The sequence below is a fragment of the Antechinus flavipes genome, chromosome 2 (assembly GCF_016432865.1).
Source record: "Antechinus flavipes isolate AdamAnt ecotype Samford, QLD, Australia chromosome 2, AdamAnt_v2, whole genome shotgun sequence".
NCBI lineage: Eukaryota > Metazoa > Chordata > Mammalia > Dasyuromorphia > Dasyuridae > Antechinus > Antechinus flavipes.
In genome coordinates this window covers 304106643-304119370 of record NC_067399.1, presented here as the reverse complement: position 1 = coordinate 304119370, position 12728 = coordinate 304106643, and the positions used below count along the sequence as shown (strand labels likewise).

General features: G+C 35.6%; 1 protein-coding gene across 1 annotated transcript in view; it reads left to right on the top strand.

The window, feature by feature from the left end:
- Positions 1-9959, top strand: part of FLRT2 (fibronectin leucine rich transmembrane protein 2) — a 116575-nt gene extending 106616 nt beyond the window's left edge. The window contains exon 2 of the mRNA XM_051977459.1: positions 3128-9959. Within this exon, the coding sequence (XP_051833419.1) occupies positions 3532-5517 (1986 nt within the window). The 5' untranslated portion in view covers positions 3128-3531 and the 3' untranslated portion in view covers positions 5518-9959. The remainder of the gene's footprint in view (positions 1-3127) is intronic.
- Positions 9960-12728: the final 2769 nt, after the last annotated feature.

Here is a 12728-nt window from a genome sequence, read left to right as displayed (position 1 = left end):
TAAAATCCAAAAAATTTTATTAAAAATTGAACTTGTCATGACTGATAAATTTGGTGTGATCTAAATAGGACTTTTCTCATATTAAAGATGACAAACAGTGACAGTTTGAACCATGTAATCCTGTTAGGGATTTTCTTCAGTATCACGTCATTGTACATAATTATAAAAGAGCCATTCATGAGTGAAATAGGCCCATAAGAGAGCAAGGCCTAAAGCCCTGGATTGCCTGATTGAGTTTTTTCTATAGTTACAGAAGACACAGTCCAGCAAGTAGAAAATTTACTATCTGGTTGCATAATGATAGGTTTCAGGAATAATCCAGAATTCTTTGTGAATTTCCAACTATGTTAGCCTTAGGGTCTGATACCTGATGAGCTTTCTAAGTAAATACAGTAATCTTTAAGAATAGACCTTGTTCTTTTTTTTTTTTTTTTTAAGGATATACTATCTTGGTTCATAAATACAGTTATATGTTTGTTTTTTTTAACTTACCTATTTTGGAGTCCCAAGGGAAGATTTTTAGAAAAAACTGCACATAAGCTGTGCTACCACTGGCATGCATGACAAATCTTACTACACTGCTAGAATGTGCCTTGAACCTGCTTTTCCAATCTTGCTGATGGCTGAATGCAAATAGAACTAGAAATTGTATTTATTTGAAGAGAGGGGCTGAGGGAGTATATTTTATTAAAAAGTGGAATCTCTTGAATGCAACTAGCGTTTCTTTAGAAGGTAATTTACACTAATATTTTCCTAGCCTCATTGGATCTCTGTATAAATTTCTTCTCTTATTGAATAGTGTATATAACTTGGCCTGCAATTTCATTGTAGGGCATTCTCAGAGTATAGAGGTGTAACTTCTCTGTAACTAAAAGTCACCCAAGTCTCTTAGAAGTTTCTGTGCTTTGACTACAAGGTTACATATCTAGTATGAGCTAGTATGAACTTGAACCTTAAACTTCTTGACTTCACTGGGCTATTCTACCTCTGGTTAATACTTGGGATTGGGGATTGGAAAAAAAATAGCTCATAATTCTTCCTCAAATGACCACTTTAACTATTATTCTCTTTAAATTTAATACTTTAGAATATTGGAATAAATGAAGCAATTAGTCATTGTGTATGAAGGAACTCAAATAATTTAAAACATAAATTAATATTTCTTTATTGATAAAATAAAAAGAGAATGTTTTTTATCAAAGGTGCTTCATATTTTTTGTTGTGCCTCCATTTGAAGATTGACCTTTTCTCTGATTCTGACCTGTGTAATCCTGGACAAGTCAATCTTCCTCCTTCTTAATATCCTCATCTTTACAATGAGAGAATTGATATGACCTCCAAGGTTCATTCCACTTCAGGTTCTATGATCCTGTGACTGGCCTTTTTTGGTGGAGAATAGTGATTATAGTTTAGTGATAGAGCAGTTGCTTGTGAATTTCAGTTTATATAAAGGTATATTCTCCTTTTCTTTGATTTTAAAACAAGATGATCCTTTAATGCATACACATATATGTCAATATGTATACAGATATACATAATGTACGTACTCCTGTACACACATGTGTATCAATGTGTATAATATAAATCAAAAATATGTATAACTAGAAAGAATATAGATATATATGCATATATATTTTTCCCTAAAGCAGAGCTCCTATATAGCTCCTTAGGCATTTAAATTATATGTTGCTCATATCATATTTGCTGGTTTCTTTCTTTTTAATAGAGTTTCTTCAGGTTGTTAAAATAACTGTCTCAGATAATTCTTTTGTGCTTTTAGATTTCAGTGGCTTCAATTTCTTTATATTGGTGAGAATTAAGAGACACACATCTTACCGTGTCCTGACATGTTGGTTTTATAGGGAAATCAAAACTGGTACCTTTCAATTAACTCTTTTATTTCTTTCATCTCAAAATTGATGGCTTGAAATAGTGTGCAAGAAAGAATAATTGGTTTCTTAAAAGTATCTTAATTCCCCCAAATATTCCTTCAACCATAACAAAATGATCTATAAACATTCTTCCTTTGGGGACACAAAGAAACCAGCTAACTCAATGAGGGAAGAACTCATACCTGGGCCTGGATACCACAACTATGTTAACATTATGTATATGAATCGCTTGAGAAAGGGGGCTTATTTGATCTAGAATTATAAGAGCCTAGAGTTCATTTTACCTAGGAGCTGGGATACTGAAGGGTGAATATGAGGTAGTAGTAGGGAGAAGGTGGAAAAGAATGGATTATATTATTGTTTCACCTCCTTTTTCATACAAAAGAAAGGAACCATTTTATAAATTCATGAGCTACTGAATGTCTAGGAGGGAGAGAGGAATTAGAGGAAGAATTAAACAGTTTCAATTAAATTGCTTGCTATTTCACATTTGTTTCATGATAATTTTTTTTTACTTTTTTGTGTTTTATTAAACATTGTATTTATCAATAATTGTTTTTTAATAGTATTTAATTTTTCCAATTACATGTAAAAAGAGCTTTCAGCATACATTTTTATAAGATTTTTAAGTCCCAAATTTTCTTTTCTTTCTCCCTCTCTTATCTCCCCCTTCTTCAAGATAACAAATAATCTGATACAGATTATGCACGTACAACATAGCTCTTTAGAAAGAGTTATTTAATTTTGACCAAATTTGGTGCATTGTTATTTATATCTTGCTACAATTTAAGTCTTTCATGTGCTTTTGGCTACCTTCTTGAAATAAAACATAAATTCAACAAAGAAAAATAAAAATAGCCAATGAAAATTGCAAGTAAATATGTTTTAGTAATATTACATAATGTAATTTGGCATATGGATAGAGGTTAAAGAGATATGTGAAGAGGCAGAGAGACTTGTAGGTCATAAATTCAGTGATGCTGGTTGAATACAAAAATGTGGTTTTTATTTTGCATTTCATCCTTTCCATCATTAAGTCCTTGCTGTATATGCATATTTTTAAGCACAGTTTTGCATCATTATCCAACATATGTCTTTAAGAGTAGATTTTCATGGTAATTATACCTATTTAATTATTTTTTTTCTTTTTGAAAAAAAGTGGAAAGGAAGAATTATGATTATTATTCCTCTTGTCACCAGTTTTATTGACATCTCTTTCTTTTTGTCCATAACAGATCAAGAATTGAGCTAAAACTGAAGTGCTCACAGGCTGAACCACGTTGACCTGAGCTACAACAGAAGACAAAAGCCTGGCAAGTCCATTGCGGTTCCTGTGGTAGTGAACAGGTAATATTACCTGTTACCTGTTAGGAAAAATAAATCCACCTACTGCATTTTAGTGCACATGGAGGAAGGCAGTAAAGAAGGCAACCCAAGAAGGATAATAAGACTGGGACTTTCCTAGCTGATTATCAGAAAACAGCACCAAGAGGATTGTTTTACTGTTCTCCTTCAGGACTTTACTCTTGCTTGAGTGTTGGACGCTAAAGGAACCATTTTTCTGCCTTTTCAGTTTTGCCACCTGCCTTTATTACTTTCCACTCCCCAGCCCTCTGTATTTTGTTTCTTTACTTCAGAGATGGGCCTAAAGACTACAAAGTGGCCTAGCCACAGGGCTTTGCTTTTGAAATCTTGGGTTATCATTTCCCTGGGGCTCTCCATGCAGGTTTCTAAAAACATGGCGTGTCCTAGTGTGTGCCGCTGTGATCGGAACTTTGTCTACTGTAACGAGCGAAGCTTGACCTCAGTGCCTCTTGGGATACCGGAGGGCGTAACCGTACTCTACCTCCACAATAACCAAATTAATAATGCTGGATTTCCTGCAGAACTGCACAACGTACAGTCGGTGCACACAGTCTACCTGTATGGCAACCAACTGGATGAATTCCCCATGAACCTACCCAAGAATGTGAGGGTTCTACATCTGCAGGAAAATAATATTCAGACCATTTCTCGGGCAGCTCTTGCCCAACTTTTGAAGTTGGAAGAGCTACACTTGGATGACAACTCCATCTCTACAGTAGGTGTGGAAGATGGGGCATTCCGAGAAGCTGTAAGTCTCAAGCTGTTGTTTCTGTCTAAGAACCATCTGAGCAGTGTGCCTGTGGGCCTCCCTGTGGATTTACAAGAACTGAGGGTAGATGAAAATCGAATTGCTGTTATATCAGACATGGCCTTTCAGAATCTCACAAGTTTGGAGCGTCTGATTGTGGATGGCAATCTCCTTACCAATAAAGGCATTGCTGAGGGGACTTTCAGCCATCTCTCAAAGCTCAAGGAATTTTCTATTGTGAGGAATTCACTGTCCCACCCTCCACCTGATCTCCCAGGTACGCATCTGGTCAAGCTTTACTTACAGGATAACCAGATAAACCATATCCCTTTGACAGCATTTTCCAATCTCCACAAGTTAGAACGGCTGGATATTTCCAATAATCAGCTGCGGATGCTGGCACAAGGGGTCTTTGATAATCTTTCCAACCTGAAGCAGCTCACTGCACGGAATAATCCTTGGTTTTGTGACTGCGGTATCAAATGGGTCACAGAGTGGCTCAAATTCATTCCTTCATCTCTTAATGTACGTGGTTTTATGTGCCAGGGACCAGAACAGGTCAGGGGCATGGCTGTCAGGGAGCTGAATATGAATCTGTTGTCATGCCCTACCACTACACCTGGATTATCTCTCATTACCCCGCCTCCAAGTATTGTTCCTCCAACCACACAGATTCCCACTCAATCTCCAGCCACCCCTAGCAGAAATTATACTCCTCTGACATCCACTATATCTAAACTCCTCCCCACTGTGCCTGACTGGGATGACAGAGAAAGAGCAACCCCTCCCATTTCTGAACGGATCCAACTCTCAGTCCATGCTGTGAATGACACTTCCATTCAAGTCAGTTGGCTTTCTCTCTTTACTGTGATGGCATATAAACTCACCTGGGTGAAAATGGGTCACAGCCTTGTAGGGGGCATCGTTCAAGAACGGATAGTCAGTGGTGAGAAACAGCATCTGAGTCTGATCAATTTAGAGCCCAAATCTACCTATCGGGTTTGCTTAGTGCCATTGGATGCTTTTAATTACCGAGCTGGAGAAGATACCATTTGTTCTGAAGCTAGCACTCATGCCTCCCATTTAAACAATGGCAGTAACACAGCTTCCAGCCACGAACAGACAACTTCTCACAACATGGGTTCCCCCTTTCTTCTGGCAGGTTTGATTGGGGGTGCAGTGATATTTGTGCTGGTGGTTTTGCTCAGCATTTTTTGCTGGCACATGCACAAAAAGGGGCGCTACACCTCTCAGAAATGGAAATATAATCGAGGCCGACGGAAAGATGACTACTGTGAGGCGGGCACCAAGAAGGACAACTCCATCCTGGAGATGACAGAAACCAGCTTTCAGATCGTCTCCTTAAATAATGATCAGCTCCTTAAAGGAGATTTCAGACTGCAGCCCATTTACACCCCAAATGGGGGCATTAATTATACAGACTGCCACATTCCCAACAACATGAGATACTGCAACAGCAGCGTTCCAGATTTGGAGCACTGCCACACGTGATATTGAGGGTGGGGGGGCTGGGAGATAACCAAGCGGACAGTGAAACTCTTGAGAACACATACACACACACACATGTGCGAGCATAGAGATACACACAAATTACATTTGATAAATGTTACACAGATGCATTTGTGCATTTGAATACTCTGTAATTTATACGGTGTACTATATAATGGGATTTAAAAAAATGCTATCTTTTCTATTTCAAGTTAATTGCAAACAGTTTTGTAACTCTTTGCTTTTTAAACCTTTAAAAAAAAGTTGCTGAAGTACTGTACAGGGTTGTACAATGAGAACCCAATGCCATGGCAAAGGAAAGAGTAATTCTTCCATACAATGTACATTAACCATTTTGCTGTCAAAGCTGTCGAAAGAGATTTCCTTTTTCAGAGCCACTGGTCAAGGTCCAAGTATAAATTAGAGGGGATTCATTAGGACAGGATAATTTAATTTTTATTAAAAAAAAATCTAACCAAGCAATTCCATGATAGTTCTGCACTTCCCAATGTTTTGTTTTTTTGTTTTTATTTTTTGGAAAGGGGGGAGGTATGAGGGTAGAAATTACAAAATAGGAAATGGGCAAACTGTACCAAAATTTTGGTTTGACCTAGTGCAAGAAATAACTGCTGAATCACAAGGAAAGAACGTTCTTGTGAGATAATTTAGCCCACTTGGCAAAGCCCAAGAGGATTAATTAAAATTTCAAAAAGCCTGAAAACTTTGGAGGTGGCTGGGCAATTTTTTTTTAATCATCATAGTGTCCCAAACCTATATAATTTGACAAAGTTGGAGACCAGAGTTATATTTAATTCAAACATGTTGAGGAGCTGATGATTCAGAAAGAAAATCAACTCCTTTTAAAAGTGTTTATGTTCAAATTAAGTATAAGGCTAAACCAAATTCAACTGAAAAGTTTTCAATACGTTGTTTTAAGAGACTAACAAAATAGGGTAAAAAGAAATACTGAATTAAATTATTTTTGATAAAGAAAATTATTTTGGGAAATTCAATAAGGTTGTGTCTACATGACTGACAAACCAACTGAGTGGAGGAAAAATAATCATTCAAACTAGATTTTTATTGTTGTCATGTAGTTTAAAATAGATATAGTTATTTTACTTAATCTTTTATTTTTAAGCTGGTTGTGTTGGTCTTATGTACACAAAGCCCAAACTCATGCCTTTCCTTCTCTCAATTTCTTGTCTTCCATTCAGATACTTTTTGGGAGGAAACGACAAAATTCTATTGATTATATTCCATTTGGTTCTTATCTTTCTTCAGTTGTTCAGGAAATGTTATTTATGACACTCTGGGATGCACAAAGACACCCAAGTGCACCTATGGCATATGAAACTCGTGTCCATTATCACAGCTAACAGTAGATCATAGATCCTAGAGTTAGAATTAGGAGGGACCTTAGAGGTCACTATTAAGGCCTACCAGTGCAGGCCCCAAACATTATATATATTTATATATTCTCCACCCACATCCTCCTCAAACAATTCCCAGGTTCAACAGATACATCAAATTTCTTTCCATTTTGCGGTTTACATTTAATTGATGAAAAAAATGAGCAAATTGGGTGTTTTGTAAATTTTTCTGCCTAATCCTTTCTGATCCTGGGAGATGGCAAAAAGGGCAGTAGAAAAGGAGTTGTCTAAGTTTTTGAAACCAAGTTTTTGCTATGTTTTTGAAACTTTGACCCTTCCATGGGATCCTTGGGAAGCCTAAATCCTTTTCTTCCTCAAGATATAGAAGGGCTGTGAATGGAGATGGTAGGCATTATCTCAAAGTTTGTCTTCTTTTGAATTTCTAGTTAAAAAATCAAATTTATAAATCTCATACTATATGTTTTCTATTTCTCTCGCTATAACAGGTATTTTAGGGATCCATGTGGCAAGTGTCACAGAGTTGTCTTTGTTTCTATTTTGTTTTGTTTTGTTTTTAAAGGAAAAATAAGCTGTGATGTGTCTTCTTTGTATAACCTTAGATATAAAATGCTATGCAAGTTTTTTCTTTATAGTAAAAGCCTTATTTCCTCAATACTTTCTCTCTCCCCAGTATGTTAACTACTCTGGCCCTTTGGGATAAAGAAAAAGAAATGCAACTAGCTATATATTGTTATAGACACCAATGTTCCATTGTGCATTTAGCCAAGGTGAAATTGCCTTTGTATAAATTCTAGAGTGGCTGAGACTTCCAGTTAAGTCTAGCAGTTCAAATCTTGGATTGCTTACTTAACACTATCTCTACAATTAAGGGTGAAAGGGATTAGGTTGAACAATAAAAACCCAGTCTAGAAATTTAGCTAAATACCCAAGGGGATCTCACTTAATTACCTAATCACTTCAAGTCTCCAACATACTTAGACTTGATAGACAACAAGATATGTTCAGAAAGAATGCTTTGGCTTCTTATTAAATACAGATTCACAATATTCATTTGTACTTATGTGATTTCACTCCCAAAGGGCCTCCAGCCATCAAGACTCAAAAACTCAAGATGGATGGGTTTCCCATTTTCTTAAATTTTCCTGTGGCCTATACATTATGTGGAATTATTTGACATTAACAGGTGCAACAGAGTTCTTAGCCTGAAGAATGAGTTACAGTTGCCTGAATGGTTACCAAGCCTGCAATGCTAGATGAATTGTAAAAGTTTCATTTGCCATTAACCTTGCTCATTTTGATTTTCTGTGTGACATAGCAATTGTTCTGTGAAAAACAAAATCCTTTTCAAATATGGTATATGGGAATCTCATCTCATTCTAAAAACATACAGGCTTTCATGTAATAGTGTTCTGCTCTATAACGCTGCCTCACCACAGAACTTGTGTTTGAAATGTTTCAGGTGGTGGTTGCTTGTGCAAACCTGTGTGCATTCTAGCTTGGTCTCTCCTCTGGTTGAAATACACAAGAAGAAAGGTGGCCAGGATTAAATGTAAAGCCAAATCCATAAAGCAGAACGTTCACTTGTTCATACATAAAGCAAGACCTGTGGTCTTGACTTTCATAGCACAATATTTTAGCCAACTGAGTTAATTTGCTTCATAATTTATACATTCAGAATTATGTGATTCTTTCCTGACAGAGAGAAAATACTAAAAGAACAAGAATAAATCAATATTTCATGATAGTCATTACCCATCCTTATGTTGCCATTTAATAATAATGTTTGGAAAGAGATTTGATGATGGAGATGCTGCATCCTTCTCTTCCTGCATCAACAACACTTGTCTATTAAATTTGCAACTTTGTTGCATGTGTTAGCAAGAAGACATACCTGGTGTTTCCCTGCCTTTATTTTCCCAGGGTTTCTGAACGAGAATACTGAAAGTGAAATTCATTCTCCCATGTGAGCACTATTATATTTTCTAATTATCTGAATGTTTGTGGAAGATAAATTAGGAGTTTCCCCCAAGGTGAAAAAATATAATATGACTGGTTTGAGGGGAAAAAACCCAATGAAGGAGCTAATGTTACAGCTCCATTTTCTACTAGAGCAGATCATAATCTTTTTAGTCATTTCATGGGTGTTAGAAAATACCTCCCCACTGGGAGAAAACTTCTACATGTTGTGAGCAAAGCAGCCATACAAATCACAAGGCAATTTTGTTGTAACCCATGGGGAGAGCAAATAATGTATTTTATCTACCAATCTCTGCCACGGGTTCAGCCACAGCTATTGACAGCGAAGTGGTTAATTTCCATTTAATCTTATGTTCATAGCATTTCTTTATTCTAATTTATAACAAGGAGACATTAAAGTTTTACTTTAGAACATGAAATTAATGGTTTACTCATTCCAGCCACACAAAAAGCAAAACAGACATGAGTGCCCCAAAGAGAAAACAAAAATAACTTAAGTGCTAAGCCTCTTGTAGCCTTTTCTGATGCTTTTCACACAAGGAAGCCAGAATTTTCATCTTTCTCCAGTGGTACAAAAGAGTTCACTTTGGTCTCCATAGTTGCAAGGGGAAATAGATTGAATAAAGTTTGGCAAAACAGTGATGCTGTATATATAATGGAATCAAAAGGCTTGTTATTATTTTCCTAGTAGCACATCCACCAGACTAGCACAAAGTAGGGTTATAGCAGTCATAGATTTTCCAGGTATTTAAAAATACCCCTGGGGCACTGGAAAGGTATTCCCTATGACGTAAAATGTGTATCAGTCTAGAGGCAAATTAGGCCAATGTGTGTCCCTGATATAAGCAAAGTGGCATCAAGTATATTCATTAAAAGTTTATCATGATTTTGTTGTTACTGATTGAGCCATATGTTGATTTGATTCTTGTTGCCTTGACATGGGACTTCAAGGGGCTGGAAAATCTGCATTATACATCTTCTGAGACATGTTGCACATGTTAACTTCAAGACTTCACTCTACACTATACAGTACCTTGTTGATATATTAAGTAAAGACTTATTTTAAAAAAAAAACTGTGTTTATTTGAGCTGGTTTATTGAAATATAGTAATCTTAGTTGTTTTGAATAGGAGAAATGAAAAATGGTTCTGGGTGATATAAAAAGACGAGAGAAACAAATTGGCTAATAGGATTCTTATTTTCTTGTGTCCATGATATATACCTTTATTTCAAAGGCCAGATGACCTTTTTCATGTTTGGTTTTGAGGTGCTTTTAAATTTCCTGACAAGGGTATGTGTCTTCCTACATGTAGTTTTCCAATAATACAAATATATAGGACATATCCTTTTATAGGGAGAAAAAGTGATCTCATACAAATATTTCTCTCCCAAATCTAGAATATTCGTTTTCCAGATGCCAAATTGTATATACATCATTTGTTAATAGCTCACATGTATATGACTCTTAAAGTTTTCAAAGTATTTCCCTCACAACAGGTTCAAAGAGAAGTATAGACAGATGAATCAACTATCATTTGATTTCTTACCTTAGCTATTTTAAGGTTGGAACTAGTACTCAAATCCACATGCTCTGATTCCATTATTCTCTAAGTTATGCTATGCTTCCTGTCATAGTTCTAAATATGTTCTTGGAACATTTTACATTTAATTAAACTTTCTCTTTTCAGTGGGTTGTCATACCTTTCCCTATATGTTATATATAATGTGTATATCATATAATAAAGACATATAATTATGTGTATATATGTACACACAAATATATATAAATATAACAATATACATATATATATAATATACACTCATACACATATATGTGTGTGTGTATATATACACATTCATACACCCCCCCGCATATATGTCTAGATTTATATTATTTATTAACTCGATTATTCAAAAACCAATTCTTAATGGATTATTCATATTTCCTTTTTCTGAAGCATTTATAAAATGTCTAGGTGTCAAACTATACTAGACCTTGAGAATGGAATTCCTGTCCTAAAGTAGCTCTTACTCTGGGAAGGAGAAGAAATATAAACATGCTTTAAAAAGCTATATCAAGAAGAGACTAGTGCACTCAACCTAGTAGAATGGAGGAGCATTTTAATCCATGTCAATCTCTTTTGAAGGACTTTACTGTAGAAGTCAGTAAAATCTAGTGACTAAAATAAGATTTGGGGTTTAGGATGCTATCTTAATCCACTCTGTTAAAAATGACTAGTTCGATTGGAAACATGGGGGCCAACCAGAGCATTATTTTCCTATTTTCAGAAAGTACTAAGATTCTGTAATTCTAACTTTTCCAATGTTTCTTAATATGGCCATCTATTGGAAGTAAAAACAATAGCTACCATTTATATAGCACTTTGAAATTTGCAAAACAACAATAACAAAAAAAACTTTTCATATGTTATTTCAACTGCTTTTCATAATTTTGTGAAATAGTTTCTATTCTCTCCATTTTACAGATGAAAAAACTGAGGTTGAGAGGCTCAGGGACTAGCCCAAGTCACACAGCTAGTAAATATCTGTTAAGATTTGAACTTGGATCTTCTTGAGTTCAAATCTTATCTTCAGTAAGAGACAGATTTTAGAAGCAGTCTTAGCCTCCTAACTTCTCACTAAGCACATATAATTTAATAAGATACATAGAGTTCTTAGAAAATCATCAAGTCAGACATCTTCCTGACCTTCATCCCTGTCTAAAGACATATGAATAAAATTTTCAGAACAGATGAATTGACTATTCTTTTCTTAAAGAATTTTGGAATAACAACCTACAGCCTTGGGGAAGCTTATTTTATTATATGTTATGATTATGATTACAGAAAACATTAAGATACTAGTTCCTCCATTTTTTTTATCTTTACCTGTGATTTCATTGTCTTGAGAACTCAATATCTCCCAAGTGAATTTATTATCTTTTCCCAAAAAAATCTCTTCTTTTTCTTAACTTCCCTACTTCCCAGTTGTACAGCTAGGCATTATCCTTAACTCTTATTTTCTCCCCTACCCCCATCCAATCCATTGCCAAGCTCTATCAGTTTTTTCTTCTTGACATTTTTCTTATGTTGACCTCTGATGCTTCCTTTGATGATTCTTTTTACCCTATGTCTAAAATATTGTAATAGCCTACTGGTTGGTTTCCCTCTCAAGTTTCTCCCCACTTAAGGCCATTATCTACTCATCCTAAAGTACAAAACAATTGGCTCATAATCCCCTTCCTTCCCACTCAAAGTCCAATTGTTATATATTACCTAGGATAAAATAATAAACTCCTTTGGTAATCAAAGGCATTCATAATGTCCCCCCCTCCTTTTCCCCAATCTTTTTGCATTATTCCCCACTTACCCCAAGATCCATTAACTGGCCTCCTTACTGTATCTCAAATAAGATACTCCATTACTCACTCAAACATTTTCATACACTATCCTCTGCTTGGAATGCTCTTCCTCTTCTGTACTTCGATTTCCCTATTTTCCTTCAAACCCATGTTCTACAGGAGGTCTTCCCTGATCCCTCTTAATTCTGTTGTCTTCCCTAGATTATCTCTGTTAGATTGGAATCCTCTTGAGAGTAGGCACTATTATTTTTTGCCTTTCTTTGCCCCCTCCACCTCACATATAGCATAGTTCACTTAATATTTCACTTTTTATTGATTTGAGAAAAATTCTTCCTATAAAGAAAGATTGGCATAATTTTTTTTTCCAATTTCCCATGATTAGACAGTGTACATTTCAGAAATGAGGCTTAATTAAGCCAAACTCTTACTGATCCCATACATGATTATTTCTGTTGGGGGTTGAGGAAGCACCCTTGATCATT